The sequence below is a fragment of the Ascochyta rabiei genome, chromosome 4 (genome assembly GCF_004011695.2).
Source record: "Ascochyta rabiei chromosome 4, complete sequence".
Lineage (NCBI taxonomy): Eukaryota > Fungi > Ascomycota > Dothideomycetes > Pleosporales > Didymellaceae > Ascochyta > Ascochyta rabiei.
In genome coordinates this window covers 263,599-287,517 of record NC_082408.1, presented here as the reverse complement: position 1 = coordinate 287,517, position 23,919 = coordinate 263,599, and the positions used below count along the sequence as shown (strand labels likewise).

Sequence of the window (23,919 nt, the reverse complement as noted above, 5' to 3'; positions counted from 1 at the left end):
GACCGGTGACGGCTTGAGGCCCGGCCGCAGATGCGTGTCTGGCTGCCGTTCACGTGCTTTTAGGGGCATCCCTGAAGCCGAAGGATCTAGCTTGAGCCATGACAGAATGCACCAATCTTTAAAGAAATGGAGCGCTTTGACCGGCAGAGCATGATCTGATTCCGACGGTGTGTGCTACTACCGCTAGGCCAGTTGTGATGCTATTGCTTACCAGGATTCAGTTATGGTCAATGGTTTGCCATTCCTTCGGTAGTTCAGCGGTCCGATTGCTTGGTAACTCTCCGGCGCAGGAATTGCGGCGTGTTGCGGCAGATGGGGAGAAGCAGGATCATCAACATAGACACCTAGGCAATGTGTTCACAAGCGTCTTGTGTGCTTTAGCCTCTGCTGCTGCGTAATTTTGTCTGATCTGTATGTTTCAGTTGCCGCGCCCTCCGAAGTTTGGCTTGAAACAGACATTTCCCCGAATGCGTGAGACCGGGAGGGCAATGCCGAGCCGTCATGGAGACTGGCTGGAGCCGTGCACGTCCATCTTTTCTTTCTGCTGGACGTGCACCCGACGAATCCTTACAATTTCGCCATCAACGGTAGTCTTTTGCTCACCTTACCCAAATAACGCTCTGCTATGTGTTACTCGGACATGTACGGAGTGCCAGACCCTACTTCAGGCCTATCTCCTGCACCCAGACAATGACTGCGCAACACGAAAAATGATTCCCAGTCAGGCTTGCATGTTTGTCCGTTGACAGCTGCCAGCTTCGGCTTCTAGAAGCACTCCATTGTGGGGTCGATCTTCAAGGCACACCTGTCAGAATTCTCTAAAGTGGAGTTGGATTGGGTCCCTTCGTCTGCCATGCTCTGCACAGCTCCTTTGGCATCGCGTGATGTCAACTCTGGTCTCGGGTAACGCGCCGCGCCGTTCTAACAACGATGTTCCAAAGAGTGCCAGATCCTTGATTGCATTGACTCGCTGCCGTTGTGTAATTTAGTAAAGACGGATTTGGCTCTGAGAAACATGGGATTCCAGCCAGGGAAAGGATTGCACAGCCGCCACTGTTCGTTTCTAGCCATTAGCTTTGCTCGCCCTTCGCCTTGCTGTGGGACTCCCTCCTATCGACGAAAGGAAGCCTCGGGACGTGGCGAACTACCGGCCCTCCCACGTGGCGCGGGAGTACTTCGACCAATGCCAATGCTCCTCTCTGTTGTATAAAGACCTTACTATCCGCAATTCTTCCAACGCTCATCCACGAACATCCCAGATCACTTTCGTTGACAAATTAATACCTGGGTTTCAAGATGCCAGTCTTCTCCCGTTTAGCCGTAGCGGTCCAGCTTATCAGCATCATCTTCACTCCTGCTCTTGCCGCATCAACTCCTAAAGACTACGACTATGTTATCGTGGGCGGTGGCGTCACCGGTTTGGTGGTCGCAAATCGTCTGACTGAGGACAAGCATGGTGAGTAACCTATTTGGGACAGAGAAATACTGGCTTGAATGCTGACGTGGTGTTGTAGTATCTGTCCTGGTCATTGAAAGTGGCGAGTCTGTCGACAGCCCGGGAAACATGATTCCCTACAAGGCAAACGATCTTACCAGTGCTAATGGCCTGATGTGGGATGGTCTCACGTCTCTGCCAGAGCCTGGCCTGGGCAACGCCACGTACGACGTCCTGGTCGCCAAGGTCCTTGGTGGCGGTTCTGTTGTCAACGGAATGGTCTACGACCGTGGTTCTGCTGCCGATTATGATGCCTGGGAGGCTCTCGGCAACAACGGCTGGGGCTGGAAGGGTATGGAGCCTTATTTCAAGAAGGGGACAACTTTCCAACCTCCCTCACCTGCTGTCGCTGAGGCCTTTAACATTACCTGGGACGCCACGACATACGGCAACGGTCCTCTGGCTGTCAGTATCACTGACAACCAATACCCTGACATCAAGGACTACTGGGCAGCATGGAAGGCTACCGGTGTACACGTTCCTGAGGATGGCAACAACGGCGAGGCTTACGGTCCGTCCTGGTACGCCAACACCATGGACAAGAAGACCGGTCGCAGGGCACACGCACGCTACGCGTACATCGACCCCATCGCTCAACGTACAAACCTCAAGATCCTCACCAAGACGACCGCTCAGAGGATTGTCTTCGGAAAGAAGATGGCCGCCACTGGTGTCGAGATCACTGATGACGCTACTGGCAAAACTTCTATCGTTAATGCTAAGAAAGAGGTTGTTCTTGCTGCTGGTGCTATCCAGACCCCAAAGTTGTTGCAGCTTAGTGGTGTTGGCCCCAGGTCCGTCTTGGAGGCGGCTGGCATTCCGGTCAAGGTCGAACTCGATGCAGTTGGCTCCAACTTCCAAGATCATCCCTACGCTACAGTAGTATTCAATACCACGCCGGTTCACTACCCCAGCGCGAACCTGTTGACGACCAACGCCACATTCAATGCCTCTGCTTGGGCTCAGTACGAGACCAACAAGACTGGGCCGTACACATACGCCCGCGGTAACGCGCTCGCTTTCATCTCTCTGCCGGATATGACTTCGGACGTCAGCTCGATCGTTGCCAGCCTCAACAGCCAGAATGATGCATCTCACCTCCCCAGCTTCTATGCTAACAACAAGAAGTTGCTCAAGGGTTACGCTGCGCAGAAGAAGATCATCGCTGGTCTTTTCAAGCGCAAGGATGCGGCTGTTGCAGAATTCCCTGTTCCTGCTGACGGCTCTTACGGTCTTGTTGGTGTTGAGAAGCCGCTCTCCCGCGGTTTCGTCCACATCAACGCCAAGAACCCTACTGGATCCCCTGACATCATTCACAACGCCTTTGTCAACCCAATTGACAGGAGCGTTATGGCAATTGGTCTCCGTTTCTTCCGCACTGTCTGGGCCCGCCCGGAGCTCAAGGAGTACAAGATCAGTGAAACCGTGCCTGGAGCTCAGTACACTTCCGACGAGGACATCTACTCTGCTCTCCTTGCTCAGGCTATGCTGTCGCCTACCCTCGCCCATCCTTCCGGCTCGTGCCCTATGATGCCCGAGAACGCTGGTGGCTGCGTGAGTGACAAGCTCCTGGTATACGGGACACAACGGCTCTCCGTTGTAGATGCCTCAATTGTACCCATCATTCCTTCTTGCCATCTGCAAGCTACCGCTTACGGTATCGGAGAGAAGGCTGCTGATGTGATCAAGAAGAGGGCGTAGGTGGGTTCTACAAGCTCCAAGTTAGATATTTTTTGTACATAGATAATACCATTTTCACACAAACGTCTCACGTATCTCCAACATTCCCAGTTCTTTCACGTACTCGTTAGACTCGTTTCTCACATAAGGTTGCATACCTGGCTTGCGATAGGCGGTGGGGCCGCTCTCAGTTGGACCGCAAAACTGACCGTCGGTCATGAAACGCCGAGCCGTGCACACGACTTCGACTAACGCAATATCCGTAAGCGAGGGATCTACAGATTGTCCGGACGCATGAACGCAGATGAACTCCAGATTGTGTTGTTTGATGAGCTCTGACGCGACCTGTCAGTGGGACGCGTCAGATCACGCTTATCCTGGTGTGGCCCAAGCCTCCAACCTTCACTTCGCACCACCAGAGATGATCACAATGTAAGCTACTTTTATCCCAAATTGTACCTTCTTTACGTCCCGCTCCATTGTTTTAGTCTTCGAATCATGCTTGGTGGACTTTTTCTCAGCAAGAGCGAAAGACATACACTGCTCAATAACAGACTCAGCCTCTGGATCTCATCAATACAGGAGGTTCGAAAGGGGCTTTGAACCCTTTTCGATGAAGCCTTGAACAAAACTTGCTAGGCTTGCTATGTCGTCCAACCCCCCCCCCCCCCCCCCCCCTGACTCCTGCGTGAGTCGCAGTTGGAATGCATCGCCAACCGAACCTGAATCGTAACAATGAATTTTCAGGACGCTCGGAGAACTTTTTGAAACACCATTCTGATTTTTCTGGCTGCATTAAATTTCCTGGTCTTGCTCCGGACAGGCTGTAAAGAAGCCGTGCGACGGACCTGGGTCAAGTTGGTCCTTCACCCTAAGTCCACTCTCCAGTGAACTTCTGGACATTTAGCAAAGCAAGGGCCTCAATCGCAGGTGGCAGAAAATGAGTCCTGTGCGATGCTCTTTCAGACATTATACAGGACTGCATTGTAGCTTCATTTAGGACTAGGGTATATCTGAGGTCTTCTTTCGGGGCGCAACTTGCTTCCAAACGGACTCAACGCATCTTTTTGTCAGGCGTGAGGCATCGTCAATCTCATCAACAGAAACATAAAGTAATTCGAGCAATCAAGCCTCGCTACACCCAACCTTTTTGCCGCTTCCTCCACCTAGTGGTAGTAACTAACTTTAAGACAGCCCAGCTTCCGGTTTTTCATATTCTCTCTTCTTGCTCCGCTGCTTGTCGGCTCTTCTCTCCTGCTTCTTAGTTTTCTTCTCTTGCTTCAAGATCTTCTTCTCTTTTCGCGACAGTTAAGAAAAACTCGCTGTTAGGTCTAAAAAGCCCTTGTCTAGGGTGTATTAGGCTAAGTAGGAGAAGAGCAAGGAATATTAGAGTAGCATTAAGGGCGCACATAAATGCTTCGTTAAACAGCATTAGGTTACTAGGTTTGAAGCCTTTTGCGAATTTAATTAGTTAGAAGATGATATGAGCCTTTGCTAGGTTAGCAACGGGTGATTGCGACTTGCATGTATATGCACAGTGATGAGGATAAGAACAATGAATATACTCGACATCTGTAGACGCCAACCGGTTCGGTTTTCGGGTACTCGGCCTTGCTGTTTGATTCGTACCATGTCCCGTACGAACATGATGCCAAGGATGGTGAATGTGACCTTTGGAAATAATTAGTGTTGCCAATCAAGACTTGTGCAAGAGCGACTACGATGAAACCTTCCTGCACGCCTACGCCAACCGTGTACACCTTTAGACCAATACTCTGCACATCCGCACCACTACCTGAACTCTGTAATGTCAGCCCAAACGAAGTACTTCGCGATGCTCGACGCCTTGGGGCCAGCGCAACGACGCTCAGGATGGAAGAAGTGGACTATGCGACCGAAGATCATGTAGACGAAAGCATTGATCCCTGCCACTATCAGTCACACTCTTTCCTGATCAGAAGAAGTCTTACAGAGCGGCGCAAGCAAAAACAGTAATTGACTCGCGGTCGCAAGCCCAACGTTCTGCTGGTCCCTACTTCCTTTGTTCGTCATATATTCTTATTATTATGTCGCTTCTAATGATTCTATCAGCACTCGCAGGCTCTCGGGTTGCACCAAAAGCTTAGACTTGCACAAATTTGAAGTGCTTTGCAAGACTATCCTAAGTGCCTCTTGATCTTTGAAGAAATCGCACCTGGAAGCGGTTCTTGCTTTGAAAACAAGCAGGCTTCTCCAAGGCGTCTAATCAGATCTTACAGTCGCGCGTCAAAAGTTAGTTCCGCGCTAGCGTCCCTCCGACGCGTCAACCCAGCCACCTATACTTTTTGACCACCTACAACTTCACCACTACCACTCCGTTTTCCTTACTTTCTTAACCATTAGATGCAGAAATGCCGTCGCTTAAATTCTGTAGAGCGGGATTAGGCAATTGGGTGGCTACATGCAGGTGCAGGTACCTATAAAGTTGCTAGTCACTTTGGCTGTTACAAGCATACTATCTAAAATCTTTACAAACGATTTAACACTACAGGAACCACACGCGATAGACCTTGCTTAGGCAGACCTAAGATACTATCTGATACGCAGAAGAAGCTCCTACACTGCGCAACACAAAGGAATCCCCAGATTACCTACTCTAAGCTTGCTAAAGTCGCCCAGATTGCCCTACCTAACAACACTACTACCTACAAGCCTAGCAAGTTAACTATCTATTACGCACTTAAGCAATACCATATAACCTGTTAGAGGAGTAAAAAGAGGCCTAAACTTACTTATAGGCATACTCTCTAGCGTCTCTAGTTTGCTTAAGAGCATTAGACGTTTAATTGGCGTCAGCACACAGTTAAGTTCAGCAATAAGTGCTCTGTTTAGAAGGGCTCTGGCCATAAACAGCAGTGGGTGTTTTGCTATCCTAATGAGAGATGGAAGCTAAGGATGATTACTAGGATCTCTACTAGTTGTCTACCTGCTCAGATGGTGTAGGGAGCCATATGGCTAGATGCACGGGGTAGACCACAGCAGAGTCTACTTATTATTATAGAGAGGGACCCTAATACTCCACGTGGTAGCTATACCAGCAAAAGTTACATTAAAACACTTAAGTAAGGTCTCTTACCTTACTATTGTAAGTCTTAGCTTTTTATGCAGGATAACGCATGTATACACACCTCCTACGCCGTATAGACGTTTATAGCAGATTATAACATTACAACTCTCCTATAGCTAGCTTACTTACCTAATCTTAACCTAATTAAGCACCTCTAGTGGCGCCTTAAACGGATAATGCATAAGCTCTACCTACAGTTTAACAACTATAGTAAGGTAGAAGAGCATTAGGATAAGTTTTGTAAGGTGTTAAAGGAGTGCTGGCGTCGCATCCTAAACTTGCTTATTAAGAAACTTATTAGTAGTATGCCAGCACGCCTAAGTGCCTGCAGGAAGGCAAAAGGCTGGCAAACAAAATACTAGTATAGAACAGTACAACCTTAAAATTTGGAGCGTTTTGACTATGTGTAGCTATCTCAATTGCCTCACAAAGTGGGGTGGTGGGCGTGGTGATGATGCGGGGATTCGCTTAGTGGAACTAACTTTTGACGTAGTACTGTAGCAGCCGCCAGTATTACGGTCTTGTTCATGACAAATGCACCCTTGCCCTCTGCAAAAACCTTGCCATGCCCATCTTCGATCCAGCCTATCCATTCGGTCTATCTGCCTTTCTTTCTGACCACTTTCGCCCTGCAGAGCAACACACATGGTGTTGTTACCGCTACCTTGTATTTCACGTTCAGGTTGGCAGTTGCGCATGTGTTATCGTAAACAGACGAGATGAGAGTACCCATCACCTGGTCCAAGAGCGTAGCGGTTATGCCTCCGTGCAAATTTCGCACAGCACCGTCCACATCTCGTCCAAGGCTTATCAAAATATACATCTCTGGTGTGGCGGAATCAGTCGCACTCCACACTTCTTCAGCCTTGGACTGCAAAGGCAACCCTTGCTTGACAACACGGTCATGTTCCACGCATGCATCAGCCGGAAATGTGCTTCTAGTGAATACCGCCTTATCGTCATGTTCCCTCTCGGTCTATCCAGGCCTATATATTGACAAAAATGCGCGTAACGCGTCGTCCGTAAAGAGTGTCTTTGTGAAGAGCGTGTTCGGTACATCGTCGCGTTGGTCGGGTATTTGGCGCTTCGATATACGCGTGATGGACGGGTCAGAGAGCAGGTTTTGACACCAATCCAGAGAAGTGAAGCCTTGAAGATGCTCGATCCTACCATAGGCAGAGTGAGGGTGCGGTAGCCGGGTCATGACGATGCAGAACGGTTGTAGTCTGGAAGAAGAGATCGTTTCAACACGATGGACAAGGGTTCGTTTAATGCACAGCAAGACTCAACACGGAAGGACGTGTGATGAGTGATGATTCTGCCATGTTAGCGCAAATGTGTGTTCTGCGACTCCTCAAGTCGCGATGTGAGGGGAGCGCCTTCCGAGGTTGTTTTGCGCCGAACTCTCAGGGTCCACTCGCTGAGTCGGGTTCAAGAATGCGTCTTACACTCCACTCGCATCTCACGTCCCTCTCAAGTACGACTTCTGAACAGATTGCGAGACGTAGGCATAGTCCATCGAATGAGCGCTGTTCGAATATCATCACGTTGGCCGTTTACCGCATTTGGCTTGTCTGTTATGCTTTGGCCACAGGACGTTGGGAACTGAAGCTACAGTCGCGTTAACAAGCAGAGATAATGCAAGATCAAACAATGCACAAGGTAAAACCTTGGGATTTTTTGACACCTCAGATTCATGAAAAAGACCTCGAACACAACTTCGGTGTCAGGATGCTGCCGCAGACATCAATCTATTGCCCAGCTTCCTTATATACAACCAGGCTGCTCAGCCCGAGGTCAAAGATAGGGCAGAGATGGTGGCCAATGATGCAAGATCCGATATTGATGTCGTGCCACAGTCACAGAGGCGGGCATCATTGTGCCTTCTCCTATATACTACCGAAACATCATGGCCTTCATAACGCTCGTTAGAACGCATTGGTAACGATAAGTTTTGATCACCTTCCGTATCAGCACCATTGCTTATTTGCCAAGTTTGCGGCACGGTACTGGAACAGCTCACTGTAGCTCTTGTTGCACGTTTGGCGATGACGCGAGGCTGGGCAAAATTGCATGTTCCCACCCCCAGCGTATAAGCTGCTTGGCTGCAAACACCCAAGAAACCTGCACAGCCATATAAAACCCTGCAACACAACGTAAACATGAGTTTCCGGCCTCAACCGATATTTCTAGTCTCTTCCGACCCAAGACTGTTGGGGTGCCATGGCGGCTCTTTCCGCGTCACATCTGAAGCATCTCTTCTGGGGTAATTCAAGCGATACTGTCGATTCTGCCGACGTCAAGGCGAAGAATGCACAAATCGGCGAGGAAGTTTTTGTTAATGGCGTCCCGGTCTATCAAGACGCCAATGGAGCTCCCGTTGAGACGGTCAGTCCGTTAGGATACCATGTAGGCTGGGCTGGCATATTGTTCCTCAATGTTTCGCAAATGGTGGGGACAGGCGTATTCAGTACACGTAAGTCGGACTCCAAGTGAGCTTGAGATGAAAGACAGCGGTAGAGTGCTGACCTGGGCCATAGCCGGTTCGATCTTACGCGCCCTTGACTCTGTTGGACTTTCAATCTTGTATTGGATTTTTGGTTTCGTTATAGCTGCCAGTGAGTCTTTTCCAGTTCCATCAAGAAATTAATGCCCAGGTTATGCTGATAGCATCTAGCTGCCCTCGCAATCTATTTGGAGTACGCGTCCTTGTATCCGAACCGTTCTGGGGGACAGGTCGCGTATCTTGAACAGGCGTTTCCGAAGCCTGCGTTCCTGTTCCCTGTTACATACGCCTTTTTTACGGTTGTGTTCTCCTTTTCCAGCAGTAATGCAGTTGTCCTTGCCCGTTATATTTACCGTGCTGCGGGCTACACTGCATCTGAGTGGGAGAACAAAGGGCTCGCCATGGCCTCGTACACCTTTCTTGCGTTCCTAGTAAGATATACGTTAGGATTTTGGAGTATCGATACTAACCTAGGGCAGTGCTTGATCTCCACAAAATGGTCCATTCGACTCATGAATTTGATCTCGCTTGTGAAGCTGATCATCCTTTTGTTTATCGTGATAACAGGTTTTGTTGTACTTGGAGGAGGCACTAGCGTCCAAGACCCGCGCGCCAACTTCCGCAACTCTTTCGATGGCATCACCCAGAATGGCAACGACTTGGTCAACGCGTTAGTCAGCATCAACTTTGCCTACCAAGGGTATGCGAATGCTTTCAACGTCACAAATGAGATCAAGGTGCGTTCACACAACATTGTAGCTCCGGTCGTTCTGACATGTAACAGAATCCATTCCCACTACTAAAGAAGGTGGCTCCGCTGTCGCTGATCATTGTGTTCGTCCTTTACGTCCTTGCCAATGTAGCTTATTTCGCAGCTGTACCGGCGGCGCAAATCCGGGAGTCCGGGGAACTAGCTGCTGCTCTCTTCTTCGAAGCTGTATTTGGTACGAAGGCTGCGAAAGGTCTTCCTGCTCTGATAGCCGTCAGTGCAGCTGGTAACATTATGGCTGTAATCATCGGAGCCACGCGTCAGATCCGCGAATGCGCGCGACAGGGTGTCATCCCTTGGCCACATGTGTGGGCTTCGACCAAACCCTTTGGCACACCTTTCGCGCCCGTCCTCCTCAAATGGGTCATGACTTGTATTATCATCCTCGCACTACCTTTCGGCGATGCTTTCGACTTCTTGGTCGATCTCAGGTCCTATCCGGATTCGGTCTTCATCTTTCTGATGGTCGTTGGCATCTACGCTATTCGATATCGTCGCAAGAAGGAAGGTTTACCGCCAGCGCAGTTCCAAGCATGGCACTCGGCCCTGGTCTTCTCTGCGCTCGTTTGCCTCTTCATCCTGATCATGCCATGGGTACCTCCTGAGGACGGTGGTGATTACTCATTCTGGTACGGCACGTACATCGTTGTTGGCATCGGTCTACTGGTAGGTATGGGTATCTATTACTATCTGTGGGTACATCTGCTTCCGCAACTCCGCAAATACAGCATCAGGACGTTGACTGTAGTCAATGAGGATGGCAGTGTCGTTCATCAGCTGAAGAGAGTGCCGGATGCAGACGTCGCGGAGTGGGATAGGACTCATGATGACGCCGGTAACGTGCTCGGTGATGCCACGGGTGTCTATGATACAGGCAATTCGCACTTGGTTCACAGAATCAAGATTCGTGACACAGCAATCAGCTACACCACTGGAGAGAAAGTATAAACATTTCAAGAGTGCTTGGCCTAGTCGTAGGAATGCTATTAGCTTATCTATGTAAATACATGGTATCAAAATTGCTCTGCCTTGAAAACCTTCGTCAACCACCAAAGAAACTTGTTGTTCTGCGTAGATGGGCTGGTCAAGATTCAATGAGACCAATGACGTCACGTTCGTGCTAAGAGCTGATCACCCCTCCGTACGCACCGCCGCTTCACCAGCCACTTCTTATCAACGGATATCATTCCACACCTTACCACACGCGGAACTCACTAGCTCCAGATTCCTATATCATCTCCGTCTCCCACCGATATGTCCTCAAACGGTATTCCCGAAGTGTTGATGAAAAAGGTCGATGACTACGTCGACTCGCTCGCCCCTCAGATTCAACCCCGCATTGCTTCTGAACTTGAGCTCTTCCAACAGAAGACCATCGACAGTCTTGAAACGCAAGTCATTGATGCCTTCCGCTCGCTTTTCAATAAAGACAAGGCAGTCTCATCGGACGGCAGCCGAGGCCCGTGGAATTTGAATGATACAGCACCAGATGCCTACGGCGGCCAGTCTCTTCCATTTGCTGACGAGATCGCCAAGTTGACGCGGAGCTTCAGCCAAATCTCCGATGAAGCGGGGAGTGATTTGCGCGATATCTTTAACCTTACCGAGGGACGCGGTGATACAAACCAGAATCAGTCTCGGGATCTCGGTGGGGATGGCGACTTCTCCTCCAGAGCTCGTGGCTTCCTTTCCTCAGCCATCAACGCCGTCCAAGATAATTTGGACAACGACGAACAAGGTTTCGGGGGCCAAAATTTCGAGATTGGAGGACTCCTTGGTATAATCAGTGGAACTATTAAGGAGGCTTCTCAGAATCCTGAGGATAAGGCTCGACTCATCAGCCCTGAGATCAAGCAGACAGTCGGTGATAACCTACGCATGCAGCACGCACCCATTGCGGAGCAGTTTACCCGTATAGCGCTAGATCACATCAAACGCTGGCTACGCGGAAACACAACCACACGTGATCTTGGAGACGGTGCCAAGGCTGAGATTGCAGACCAAGTAGGCGTTCTGGTGAAGGGTCTTGGTGGTTTGTTCGGGAACAAAAAAGCTAGCAATGAGAGCTCGGACAGAAGCTTCGGGGAGTCGGGTCGTGATGGTCAAGAGCAAGGCAGTGGAGGCTTTTCTAGCGTGATCAGTGAGAAACTCAGCACGGGTCTGGCTAAGGTCCATAGGGAAGTCCGCCTGGAGTTCCGCAAAGTACTCGGTGAGATCGAGAAGCAGCTGTTCGAACTGTTGCCCGATCAATTTCAGGGTCCGTTGGAGAAGATCCTCGGCGGCAATCCTTTCGACTCGCAACTCGATCGCGACGCATCTGGTCAAGCGGACCGTGGGTTTAGCGATGACATCAAGGCCAAGCTCCTTAACAAGATCCGCGCTCTTGTGCAGAAGGTCCAGGAAACGCTGCGAGAGAGCATCTTGGGTGTTGTCAATGGGGGTCATCGCAAGTTCGAGCGTGAGAGCTGGGTCTTCGTGCAGGCTATGGTAGAGCAGAAGGTCCAGAGATACCTGCCTGATGTGAAGATCAACGTGCCAGATGATATCGGAAACGAGAATGTCAGTGTGGGAACACCAACTTCAAGTACGCAGACGGGTTGGGGGAACCAGGCTTTCACCCCACCAGCGGAATATCGTCCGGACCCCCAACGAAATACCTATAGTGAGCAAGGGTCTGGCCAACAGGGATACAACAATTCTCCGCAATACCATGATGGGCCGAGTCAGTCCTACCCAGACCATCCGTCTGAGCAGTACCCCTCCGGAGGTTATCAAACTGAACACAATGTGCCACACCAGCAAAGCTACCCTCAGCAAAGCTATCCTCAGCAAGACTACTCTCAGCAGGAGTATCGTGGTAATGATTCTACTCCACACAACTACGAGCGCCGGTACTAGTTGCGTCTGTTTGAGGTGGTCGTAAAAGCAACCTCCCAGTCCCACAGTTCGTATTATACGAAAGGATCGAATCCCCTGCTAGTACGGACAGGGCCCTGCCAAGATCATGCTCCTCTAGCCAAAGCCATCAAATTGGACAGGGCCTGCCGGTTCCTTTTGATCTGACTCGCTTGTGATAGGAGCTCAGATCAACGGCTGAGCGATTGGTCTCAGGCTCCCCGACCATAATCCTACGAGGCAAAAGCGGGTGGCAGAACTGGTCTGGAAGAGACCCAAGGGCGGTGAGTGGCTCGTAGAGGTATCTGCACTAGCAAATAGTTGTGAAAGTCGCCAATCCCGAACTTTGTCAAATTTTTATACATCCATAGGGCTAGGGAAGGTAGTCCTGCAAAGGCCATTAGGTGGGTCTAGGCCTGTATTACAATAGAGATAATGCCTTGAATGAATCTAGAAGCGTGCCTCTCTCTGTTGGCTACCCGTCCCCATCTCTCCCTTGGCATGAGCATCCGCCTCTTTGTGGTCGACTAGTTCCAGCGGCCGGTACTCTGCTTTCCACATCTGCTCGCGGATCCACTCTTCCAGTTCGTCGTCGTTGGTCGGGATGTCTTTTTCCTGAGCTAGCTCGTCCTCGACAGCTTTCTTGATGACGTTTTTGGCGATCTGAACACTGATCTCACGTACATCTTCTACGTCTGGTAACAGGCCTGAACCGGAGCCGGTAACAACTGGCGCTGCGGCGGCTAGCGCTTCGACTGCAGCCACGAGGAGCGCGGGTGTCATGAGGCGTGTTCGACTGAGGACCGCGCCAAGGCCAATACCAGGGAAAGTTACAGAGTTGTTGCATTCAGCTAGAGTATGTTAGTATTAGAGCTCCATTTGTGAAAAGAGCTTGACTCACAAATTTCATATTCCTTGCCGTCGTGCTTTACAGGATCGAAAGGCGAGCCAGTAGCGACCAGTACCTTACCGTCAGTCCATTCATACAGATCTTGGGGCTTTGCCTCATGCAACCTTGTGGGATTCGACAGGGGGAAGATGGCTGGACGATCGACGTGTTTCGCCATCTCTCGCACGACTTCCTCTGTGAAAGCACCAGGCTTGGTCGATGTGCCGATGAGAACGTGTGGTTTCACTTCCTTCACCACAGAGAGCAAATCGCCGTGATCTTTACCTTCCCACTCGCTATCTTTACGGGCATATCCGACCTGAGCTGGAGTGAGCTGGTCTTTTTTGCCTTCCAGCAGAAGACCTGGCTTATCAACACACCTGTGGAATATTAGCTTGTCGCGTAGACGCCAAGGTTGTTTGTGTCTCGCCTACCAGATCTGCTTTCCAGCCTCCTCTTTCGACTTGCCGGTTCGCTGCGATATAGCGTCTGTGATCTGATCCGCGATTCCTGTACCTGCAGTGCCGGATCCAAACATGACAAAGCGCGCATCATCCCACTTTGTCTCACTGACCTTAAAGGCCGCCATGACAGCAGCCAAAGTCACACAACCTGTTCCCTGCACATCATCATTGAAGCAGGCGATCTCGGGTGTGTACTTATCAAGAATCCTGCGCGCGTTGTTCAGACCAAAGTCCTCGAAGTGAATGTAGGCTCTCGGGAATCGTTTCTTAGCAGCAGTGACAAACTTCTCCACGAACTTGTCGTACTCTTCGCCACTAGCACGGGGCTGTCGCAGGCCAAGATAGAGGTCATCATCGAGTAGCTCTTTGTTCTAAATCTTTGTTAGCAACAACATGAATCAGATGTATAGCTTAGACACTCACGTCTGTACCACAGTCCAATACCACAGGCAGAGTCCGCGACGGGTGGATCCCTGCGCAGAGTGTATATATCACCAGCTTGGCTACGCTGATGAGGATAGCCCCGACGCCTTGATCCCCAATACCCAGGATCTGCTGACCGTCGCTAACAACGATAATGTCAATGTCCTCAGGATTGCCCCATTGTCTGATATCATCCTCTACGCGGTCGGCGTCGCCGATGTTGAGGAAGCAACCTTCGGGCTTCCGGAAGAGCCTCGAGTAATTTGCGATGGCCTCGCCCTCAGTCGGTGTATAGATAACCGAGAACATCTCTTTCAAATGATCAAGGATGAGTCTGTAGTACAGAACCTCGTTCTGCTCTTTCAGACTTGTCATGAACGTGTTCTTCGCGATGTCGCTAGGTCGGGATTTGTACTGTTCGTACGCGCGGCGCACTTGTTCATCAAGTGTCTGGACATTGTCAGGCATGAGACCATGTAACTTGAAGATTGCCCGTTCTTCAGCAGTGAAGGCGGTTCCCTTGTTGAAGTATGGCGTTTGTAGGAGGGCATTTCCCTGCTCGTGTGTCAGCCGCTGATAGCCTCCACTAATGCACAGCGCATACTGTAAGAGTAGTCTTCTGCGGCCCCGAAGTAGACAGAGGCAGATGGCCAAACTTTTCGCTCTTCTTGTGCTGACTGGAGCGCGGTGCCATGTTTGCAACGTTACGTTGACCTGGCTTGTGTGTGCGAGAACGAAGAGCTGAAGAAAAAGCTGCTCTGCTGGTCACTAGGCTTTTCAATCGTGGACACATATCAGTGCATCAGTCGCGAGAATAAAAGCCTCTGAGTTTCCTGGTGGCCGCTTTCTTCCGCCTTTATTTGGTTCCAACCTTTCCACGCATTGGAACACGCGTTCTCGACAACAGACTCACCGAACACCAACTTTTCATAGTTGGAGAAAGGTCGATTTCTATCGATTTTTCATCCCAATATTACGAACATGCCTTCCTAACATCTATTTCCAGCGTCTGTTTTGTAGTGCAGGCGCTGGAACAGGCGCGCTGGCTATTGTGAGCTGAACAGAGTGGTTATCTGGTCTCAGTTGAGATGAAATCTCTGCAATGGCCCGTGCGCTTGAAGATTTAGACCGGTCGAAGGCACAACAAACAGAGAACTCCTAGCTATAGCTATTGCCTGCCTAGCAATTGCTACACAGCTATTACTTTATTACGAATACCCCCCTATCATAACTAGCTATACTGACCTCCTATACCTAGACAAAATTAACCAAAATCAACTAAGCAACGGCTTAAACCTACCCCTAATACGAACACTATATCGACAAAGCAACGGCTCTCTCCTTAGGCCTATAGATACCTGCTGCCTAGCAGGTCTATATCCCTAGCTATCCTACAAAATCAACTAAGCAACGGCTTAAACACCCCCAGCAGCCTACTACTAGCAATAGTAATAGACAAACAAACAACAACAACAACAACAACAACAACAATACAAAGACTGTCTACTACAATAGCAATAGCTAGCAATAGACAACAAACAACAAACGCTAGAACTACCTACTTGTAGGATAGTTCTACACAACCCTAATTCGACAGGGCAACGGCTCTTCTTAACAACTTAGGGCACAGGCCCTCACTATTGGATTACGAACACACATTTACTACCTTTAAACAAACACACTCCTTAAATTACTAGAGTAGCTTAACTACTCTCGTCTTATATAGTCTTAGACTCACACAGGACGTTAAACTTATCAATCAATCAATCAATCAATCAATCGACAACAGACTTCGGCACGATGACGTCGCTTCGGCCCCCACTATCGCCTTATCGATAGCTTGTTAGCTCAACTGAAGCATTGAACTGGCAGCCTGAAGCATCTTATATATAAACAGGTTAAAGTGATCTCCCCAACAAAGCCCCTGTAAGCCCTGAAATAAGTGCCAGATAGCTGATAAAACTCGCCGCTACCTGCCTATCTGCTTGAGACAAATTAATCAGCCCTGTAGCGGGCGCAGCAGACGTGTAAAGTTGTCGTTTTCTGGCCGTGCACCCTCTAGCGTCAACTCTCAGCTATACTGACGTCCTACACCGCCCGTAGCGGCCCTATATTGTTCCGGTAATCTGCTCCTGTAAACTCCTGTAAAAAGCTTTACAGGTCCTGTACAGGCTCGCTACAGGTTCGTATGGCCCGTCCACGGCGTGTTCTAGCCCCCCCCCCCTCCAGTCTTTTCCCTAGCCGTCAGCCAGCCATCATCCCAAGTATTTTGCAGCAGCTGTAGGACCTATCTCCCATCTGCTAACTTCCGCCGCAACCGGATAGGGGGCGTCTACCAGCCATGTAGCAACTGCAGTGCCGTAACTACTACCTCCCCCTCTCTCTGATTACGCTTACAGTCAGTAGACGTCCCGTGCAGGCCGCCGGCGACGCCGTCTCTCTACACCTCCACGTCCATCAAGCCCCCAGAGGGACCGCCTAACTGCCTCCCAGCCAGCGCCCAGTGCTAGCGCCCCTGAACAGGCCTCACGCCGTGAGGGCAGTGCCAGTAATACTCCTAATAACCCGGCTGCTGCTGCTCCAGCTGCTGCCCCTAGCTCCCAGTATAGTGATAACCCGTTTGACGACCTGCCCGAGACAGTCCTTGTAGGGCTCCAACAGGACACCACCCCGCTCCTGCGACGTCGTCCTGATGGTGTATACTACGATATTGGCAGCATGCAGGTGCCCTGTTCAGCCTGCGGCGCCTTACACTGGATAGATGAGCGGAAGAGCACTACCTCTGTAACAGACCCGCGATTTACTCTCTGCTGCCTGGACGGCGAGGTCGACCTGCCAGCCCTTACACCGCTGCCGTCGTACCTGTATCAGCTACTCAACACGAATACTCTAGCAGCGCGGCACTTCCGTAAGGAGCTACGGGCCTACAACGCTGCCTTTGCGTTTACCTCGGTAGACTGTACACCTACCAGCCGTGGGGCGCAGGGCCCTGGCGTGCAGGTGTTTCAGATCCACGGGGCCCTATACCACCGCAGCGGCCCTGTAGAGGTTCTCAAGGGAAGCCTGCCGCAGTACGCTCAGCTATACTTTTACGACCCACAGTACGCTGCCAACGCCCGCCACCAGCGGAACAGCCACTTACAGCTCCAGATTCTCCAAGATCTAACGGCAATGCTATATAAGATTAATAACCCATATATATCTATATACCGCACGGCCCAGGATCGGCTCAACAGTAGCGCTGCAGACGCCTGCGTTATACTAACCAGCAGGCTTACACTAGCCCTAGAGACTGGGCAGGACCGCCGCAGGGAGAACGTACCTACTAGCGATGAGCTAGGCCTAGTGATACCTGACGCAGCAGGTGCAGAGACGTCCCGTCCCATCGTCCTAGCGGCCCGTAACTCCAGCGCCCTGTTTACTATCAGCGCCGCCCACCCATCTTACATGCCGCTACACTACGTACTGATGTTTCCCCACGGGGATTCTGGGTGGCGGCCGGGGCTAACGCTCCGTAACCAGGACGGATCCCGTCTGCAGACGTCGCTGACCCAGCAAACCTACTATTGATACTATCTACACCCCCGCCCTGGGCAGACTACAAATCCGTTCCGCTTCTACAGGCTGTTTCAGCAGTACGTTGTGGATATCTGGGCTATCTGCGACCAGGCCCGGCTGGCCTGGATCCGAGCAAACCAGGCACAGCTGCGGGCAGACCTGTATAGCGGTGTTGCTGATGCCGTTATAGGCAACAACGACGCCCAGGCAGGCCCTGTTGGACGCCGCGTTGTCCTGCCGTCGTCCTATCTAGGCAGCTCACGATTTGTCAGCCAGTGCTATCAGGACTCTATGGCTATCGTCCGTCGATATGGCCGCCCTACCCTGTTTATCACTTTTACAGCTAGCCCATACTGGCCAGAGGTTGCCCGTGAGCTCCGCCCTGGGGAGACAGGCCTGAATCGGCCTGATCTAATCTGCCGGGCCTTCCATCTGAAGGTGCAGAAGCTAGTAGCCGATGTGAAGAGCAACCTGTTCGGCACCTATCTGGGCCACGTGTACACGATTGAGTACCAGAAACGGGGCCTGCCCCATATACACCTGCTGCTGTTCCTGACCCTACACGACCGCGAGGCGTTCACGGATCCTGTAACAATTGATAGCACTATCCGGGCTGAGATCCCTTCCCCTGTGGATGACCCAGACGGCCTGCTTACAGAGGTTGTACGGACCTTCATGCTTCACGGGCCATGTGGGGAGCACAATCTGCAGGCCCCGTGTATGGTGCCTCAGCGCGACAGCGCCCCGCCGCGGTGCTCTAAGAACTTTCCCAAGCGTTACTGCCCATCTACAGTGGTCCATAAGGACGGGTACCCTGAGTATCAGCGCCGGGATGATGGCCGCACGCTTGCTGTACGGTGTAAGGGCCGTATTGTACACCTTGATAACAGCTGGGTTGTCCCGTATAACCCTGGTCTGCTCCGTAAGTACTGGGCCTATATTAATGTAGAGGTTTGCGGCACTATCCACGCTATCAAATACGTCCACAAGTACATCTACAAGGGCACTGACAGGGCAGTACTAAACGTCTCAGAAGCAGATGAGGTTAAGCAGCATCTAAACGGGCGATATATCAGTCCATCTGAGGCTGTTTGGCGGCTGTTTGAGTACCCAGTACACATGGAGCGGCCCACTGTAGTGCCCCTAGCGGTCCACCTACCGAATGAGCAGATAGTTACGTTCCCTGCTAACGCTACCACTGCAGAGTTATCAGCCCGCCTGGAGCGATCTGTAACTACGCTTACGGCGTTCTTCCAGCGCAACGCTGACCATGAGTATGGCCGTGAGGTCCTATATCAGGACTATCCATCCCAGTTTGTTTGGCACCTCCCGTCACGGACCTGGCACGTGCGTCAGCGCGGCACTGCGATTGGCCGCATGTACTTTTGCAGCCCGCTACAGGGTGAACGGTTCTATCTACGGCTTCTCTTGACTACCGTACGGGGTCCACAGTCCTACGCGGACCTGCGTACCTTTAGCGGCACAGAGTATCCTACTTTCCAGGCCGCCGCAGCTGCCCGCGGGTTACTGCTACACGATGGAGACTGGGTAGCCTGCTTCCAGGACGCCGTTACGTTTGCCACAGGCCAGGCGTTACGGTACTTCTTCGTTGCTGCTCTCTTAAATGGGCCTGTTACAGATCCAGCTGCTATCTGGGCAGCCTTCCAGGCGGATTTGTGTGACGACTTACCTGAGGCTGCTGCTGCCCTGCTAGTATCCGCAGATCCAGACGCGTACCTTGACTACGGCCTGTATCTGATAGAAGGGCTGCTGGCAGAGTCTGGCAAACGTCTTACGGATTTCTCACTCCCTGCGTGCCAGTTCAACTGGGGAGTACGGCTGCAGAATCAGCTTCTTGCCGCTGAGCTGGCCTACGATACAGACGGGCAGGACACTGCCTTCTGGGACACTGTTACAGGGCTGAATATGGACCAGCGCGCCGTATTTGATGCCGTTACTGCCGCTATTGAGGCTGACCACAGCACTGCCCACTTCTTCGTACAGGGCCCAGCAGGCACAGGCAAGACGTTCCTCTGGCGCTGTATATGTGCCTACTATCGCTCTACAGGCTGGGTGGTCCTGTGCGTTGCGTCGTCGGGTATAGCTGCTGTCCTGCTGCCCGGCGGCCGCACTGCCCACTCCCGTTTCCGGATCCCGTTGGATATCCACGACGATTCCATCTGCCCTGTTGCTCCAGGCTCGGAGCTTGGGCGGCTGCTGCAGGCCGCTACTCTAGTTATCTGGGACGAGGTGCCTATGCAGCACTGTTACTGCTTCGAGGCAGTCCACCGTATGCTGCAGGACGTCCGTAGCTCCCCTGCCCTGTTTGGCGGCCTCCCTGTAATTGCCAGCGGCGATTTTGCCCAGATCCTACCCGTCGTCCGCCGGGGCCAGCGGCCTGCCATCGTCAACGCCTGCCTGCAGCAGTCTACGCTCATATGGCCGCACATGACCGTACTGCACCTGCGTCAGAATATGCGGGTGCTATCTGGGGCTGACAACACCTGTTTTGCAGCCTGGTGCCGGGGACTGGCTACCCGTGAGATGGATGGCCTGATCTCCATCCCAGACTGGATGACCGTCTACTACAGCCTACAGGGCTTCCTGGATCACGTCTATCCGCCGCACCTCCTCCAGCAGGCTGCTGCGGACTATCAGGTCCTCAACGGCCGTGCTATACTGGCCGTACGGAACGACGCAGTGGCTGTAATCAACGCCGCAATGCTTGCTGCCTTCCCTGGTGAGCTAGTAGAGCTGGTTGCAGTGGACTCTGCTGAGGTTGAGGACAATACAACACAGGATCTGCCTCCCGTAGAGCTGCTGCAGTCCTTTGAGCCCCCGTCACTGCCCCCGTCACGCCTTCTGCTCAAGGTAGGCGTACCAATAATGCTTCTACGGAACCTGTACCCAAGCCAGGGGCTCTGCAACGGTACCCGTTTAGCGGTTACACAGATATCCTCCCGCTGTATCCAGGCCCGCATCCTATCTGGCGAGTTTGCAGGCCAGCTCCGCCTGCTGCCACGTATCAGGCTCACTTCAACCAGTAGAGAGCTCCCGTTTATCGTCAGCCGGGTCCAGTTTCCAGTTCGCCTCTCCTTTGCAATCACTGTAAACAAGTCACAGGGCTAGTCACTCTCTGTTGTAGGCGTTGATCTGCGTCACGCTGTGTTTACACATGGCCAGCTATACGTAGCTATGTCCCGTGTAACTACACTTGCAGGCCTGTCAATCCTGCTGCCAGCACCTGATACTAGCGATGAGCCATCCTGTACAGTCCCTAATATCGTATACCCAGAGGTGCTCCTGTAGCCAGCCACAACCTACTAGTATATCAGCCCGCCAACGTCGCCGCTACCAGTATATCAGCCCGTTAACGTCACTGCCACAACCTACTAGTATATCGGGCTAACGGCTATCAATAGTACGTCACCGCCTAGTTATTCTGCCGTTACAGGTGCTATTGTGCCCGCAGGTTGACCTTCACCGTGAGCTTACAAACCCCCCGCGTACCAGTATCCAGCACCAATCAGGCCACGTACAGTGACCGTACAATCCAGATACAGTATAGCCACAGGCCCTATAACGTCATTTGATAGCTGCCTATTCACTGTTTTGGCCCGACAAACAGAATATACTATTCACGGTGAGCTACAACACCAAAATATCGCAGGTCTTGGCAGCCGCTAGCTGGCTGCGATATACTATATAGGCAGCCGCCCTCCCCCGTTTTACTACTCTCTAGGTCATCAATATGGACTCCTCCGCCCCCGCCGACGACGTCGCCGCCCCCGTCGTCCCCGTCCCCGCCATCGCCACCCCCTCCAGGTCCCGCCGCCAGGTCGCTGCCGCTGCCGCTGCCGCTGCTGCTGCCCCTGCCCCTGCCGCTGCCCCTGCCACCCCCTCCAAGAAGCGCCGCCGCACCACCGCCACCCCTGCTGCCTCCCCCGCCGCCGCCGCCGCCGCCACCACCGCCACCGCCTCCAAGAAGGAGAAGAAGAAGGAGAAGAGGAAGAGGAAGAAGAAGAGTAGGTTACAGGCCTGTAAAAGAAATCTACTGGCTGCTAACATTTTTTACAGAGGTCCGTAAGTGCGTACGGGACGTAAAGAAGTCCGTAGCGGCTCTAGAGCTTGCTATGGATTCCTCCTCCTCAGAGGACAGTGATGAAGATGATGAGGATTAAATAGTTTACAGGTCTGCACATGAATGAAACAGTGTTTACAGTGCTATTTACACTCCTGTTACTGTTGTGATTTTCCCTTGCTTACTAACTCTCTACCCCGCTACCCCTGTAAACGCAAAGCTCTGCACCCGCTGGCCCAAACACTGGCATCGTGAGAAGTGTTATGTTGGTAAATCTTCAGCTAGGTTTAAGAGGGACTGCACGGTCAAAAGGTTTGTCAAGCTGCCAACAGACCGTGCTGTAGCTGATCGCCAAATTGGCGAACGGCAACGACTCCACCACAAATCCACTTGCTTTTCGGAAAGAACGGCACCGGCATGGCATCGCCTATTGCTTGTCCGCTTCAAGCTTTTCTTCATCCCTGCATTGTCTCTGCCGCTACCGTTTGAGGTCCAGACACTTTTGACCTCCTGAGGACCTTTTGATGCATTACGTCAATCCAAACAGACACGACTACTCTAGTACCATCTGATGCTACCAAAGAGGCGACAAAACCTCAGATGGTCGACAGAAGTAAGTGTATTGTATCGGGAAGCAACTGAAACCGACACCCTCTCGCAGTTGCCAATGACTGACTGCTCTGCGCGTTGGGATTTGTGCAAGAGGCTGGAATTATAACAGCACACCACGGCGAGGACTCACATTCCGTCGCCTCACAGGATCCATCAGTCTTGAAGCCTGCTTCAGAAAACATAAGGGCCCGGTTAGCGTCGTTGGCGAAGTCTAAGTTCAAGATTGACGGACGACTATTTTTGTTACCTGCATGAGAAGTAAGAGTTCTAATAGGAATCAGCAATACAGTTGTAGCCGACCAGGCGAACCAAGGGGTATTTTAGAACACACGAAGGCAGAATAAAATTCCAGACAGAAGGAAACAACTGTACAAGAACAAGACAAGTTACGCCAACCACCCACAAACAAAGCTAACCACCAAACCAGTTTGTCCACATGCTCGAAACCCCTGTACCACCTATTCGATCATGACATCAAAGCAAGTGCTCCACCTCGGCTTGCCTCCATACTCCCAAGCCCACACAAACATATGCCTTCCCTTCTCCATATCCTTGGGCATTTCAACCGTCATCCAGTTCCCCTTATCCAGCATTCCCTCACTCGGCGCCTTGACGTTCTTGTCCTCCGGCCACACAAACGCCTCTTCGGCAAACCCAATTTGCTTTAGCCTATTCTCCTCGTTGAGTTCTTTGATATCCTCAATCTCCTTCTCTTTGCCTCCCTTCCAGTAAACAGCGACCGTACCGGGGTGGCCGCCATCGACGTTCGCGCCGCGTGAATGCCCGTTGCCGCCGAACATGAGTTTGATACTGCCGCCCGGTGTTGTGGTGGCCATGCCTGCGTTCTCGGAGGTGAAGTAGGTGGACGTGCGCTGCGAGGGGTGGCAGGCGTGGGTGTCCCCTTTGGCGCTTTGGGCGGCGATGTCCCAGAGATAGTTGCTGGACTCGTCGATCCAGTTCCCCGGGTTGTGTTTGGCGCGAGGCCATCCTTTGCAAAAGACTGCTAGTCCCGGGGCGCTGATGCTTGTTAGTGGACAGTCGATGCTGCTGCAAAGAGGTGGTACTTACAAGGTGTCTACAAAAAGATCGCCGGCACCTTTGTATTCGGTTGCATTTCCCTTCATCCATTCGAGGATTTGTCTGTTGTCTTGGTCGGTACATCCTAGCCACGAGTGTGCGGATGCTACGGCGGTGCAGCCAAGAACGAAAGGAAGAGATCGAACCATTGCAGCAATTAGTATGAGTATGTTTGGGGTGCAGCTGTGAGTTTTTTCTGGTAGTTCTTGTTTGGATCTCCTGGTCATTTTATGTGCATCGAGTGCTGTGATGTTCATGATTACTGACGTTGCCGTTCGGACTCCATTGTTCGGAGTCAGGTGCACAGCGCTGGGCGCAGCGGAACATCGAGATTCCATAAATGTCTAGCATGTTCAAGGTTTCA

The 23,919-nt window shown here is 51.7% G+C and overlaps 8 protein-coding genes across 8 annotated transcripts, besides 27 other annotated features; 6 read left to right on the top strand and 2 right to left on the bottom strand.

Annotated features, from left to right (window-relative positions):
- Positions 1-1,296: 1,296 nt before the first annotated feature.
- On the top strand, positions 1,297-3,196 carry EKO05_0002514 (uncharacterized protein; the record flags this gene model as incomplete). Its single annotated transcript, XM_038937707.1, has 2 exons — positions 1,297-1,456; positions 1,515-3,196. The coding sequence occupies 2 exons, from the start codon at positions 1,297-1,299 to the stop codon at positions 3,194-3,196; spliced, it is 1,842 nt and encodes a 613-aa protein (XP_038801113.1).
- Positions 3,197-3,832: 636 nt separating this feature from the next.
- Positions 3,833-3,853: a tandem repeat.
- Positions 3,854-5,432: 1,579 nt separating this feature from the next.
- Positions 5,433-6,774: a mobile genetic element.
- Positions 6,530-6,639: a mobile genetic element.
- Positions 6,775-8,504: 1,730 nt separating the features above from the next.
- On the top strand, positions 8,505-10,504 carry EKO05_0002513 (uncharacterized protein; the record flags this gene model as incomplete). The annotated part of the gene is made up of 5 exons (XM_038938179.1): positions 8,505-8,757; positions 8,822-8,899; positions 8,959-9,218; positions 9,267-9,524; positions 9,572-10,504. 5 exons carry the CDS (start codon positions 8,505-8,507, stop codon positions 10,502-10,504), a joined length of 1,782 nt encoding a protein of 593 aa, XP_038801112.1.
- A 306-nt stretch (positions 10,505-10,810) lies between these two features.
- EKO05_0002512 (uncharacterized protein) lies at positions 10,811-12,454 on the top strand (the record flags this gene model as incomplete). Its single annotated transcript, XM_038945069.1, has 1 exon — positions 10,811-12,454. The coding sequence occupies one exon, from the start codon at positions 10,811-10,813 to the stop codon at positions 12,452-12,454; it is 1,644 nt and encodes a 547-aa protein (XP_038801111.1).
- Positions 12,455-12,901: 447 nt separating this feature from the next.
- EKO05_0002511 (Malate dehydrogenase (oxaloacetate-decarboxylating)) lies at positions 12,902-14,921 on the bottom strand (the record flags this gene model as incomplete). Its single annotated transcript, XM_038937825.1, has 5 exons — positions 12,902-13,302; positions 13,353-13,720; positions 13,775-14,175; positions 14,228-14,782; positions 14,832-14,921. 5 exons carry the CDS (start codon positions 14,919-14,921, stop codon positions 12,902-12,904), a joined length of 1,815 nt encoding a protein of 604 aa, XP_038801110.1.
- A 220-nt stretch (positions 14,922-15,141) lies between these two features.
- Positions 15,142-15,689: a dispersed repeat.
- Positions 15,668-15,689: a tandem repeat.
- Positions 15,690-15,718: a tandem repeat.
- Positions 15,719-15,762: a tandem repeat.
- Positions 15,719-15,810: a dispersed repeat.
- Positions 15,811-15,838: 28 nt separating this feature from the next.
- Positions 15,839-15,981: a mobile genetic element.
- Positions 15,982-16,008: a tandem repeat.
- A 100-nt stretch (positions 16,009-16,108) lies between these two features.
- Positions 16,109-21,625: a mobile genetic element.
- Positions 16,796-16,818: a tandem repeat.
- Positions 16,910-17,757: a mobile genetic element.
- Positions 16,913-17,730: a mobile genetic element.
- Positions 16,928-17,733: a mobile genetic element.
- On the top strand, positions 16,946-17,393 carry EKO05_0002510 (uncharacterized protein; the record flags this gene model as incomplete). Its single annotated transcript, XM_059635924.1, has 2 exons — positions 16,946-17,328; positions 17,378-17,393. The coding sequence occupies 2 exons, from the start codon at positions 16,946-16,948 to the stop codon at positions 17,391-17,393; spliced, it is 399 nt and encodes a 132-aa protein (XP_059491907.1).
- Positions 17,798-20,910: a mobile genetic element.
- Positions 17,849-20,772: a mobile genetic element.
- Positions 18,020-20,910: a mobile genetic element.
- EKO05_0002509 (uncharacterized protein) lies at positions 18,077-20,914 on the top strand (the record flags this gene model as incomplete). The annotated part of the gene is made up of 1 exon (XM_038938061.2): positions 18,077-20,914. One exon carries the CDS (start codon positions 18,077-18,079, stop codon positions 20,912-20,914), a length of 2,838 nt encoding a protein of 945 aa, XP_038801109.2.
- Positions 18,287-20,907: a mobile genetic element.
- Positions 20,915-21,015: a mobile genetic element.
- Positions 20,915-21,087: a mobile genetic element.
- On the top strand, positions 21,537-21,872 carry EKO05_0002508 (uncharacterized protein; the record flags this gene model as incomplete). The annotated part of the gene is made up of 1 exon (XM_059635923.1): positions 21,537-21,872. One exon carries the CDS (start codon positions 21,537-21,539, stop codon positions 21,870-21,872), a length of 336 nt encoding a protein of 111 aa, XP_059491906.1.
- Positions 21,544-21,625: a tandem repeat.
- Positions 21,626-21,680: a tandem repeat.
- Positions 21,681-21,767: a mobile genetic element.
- Positions 21,681-21,767: a tandem repeat.
- Positions 21,768-21,810: a tandem repeat.
- Positions 21,811-22,115: a mobile genetic element.
- An 821-nt stretch (positions 22,116-22,936) lies between these two features.
- EKO05_0002507 (uncharacterized protein) lies at positions 22,937-23,704 on the bottom strand (the record flags this gene model as incomplete). Its single annotated transcript, XM_038938056.1, has 2 exons — positions 22,937-23,495; positions 23,547-23,704. The coding sequence occupies 2 exons, from the start codon at positions 23,702-23,704 to the stop codon at positions 22,937-22,939; spliced, it is 717 nt and encodes a 238-aa protein (XP_038801107.1).
- Positions 23,705-23,919: the final 215 nt, after the last annotated feature.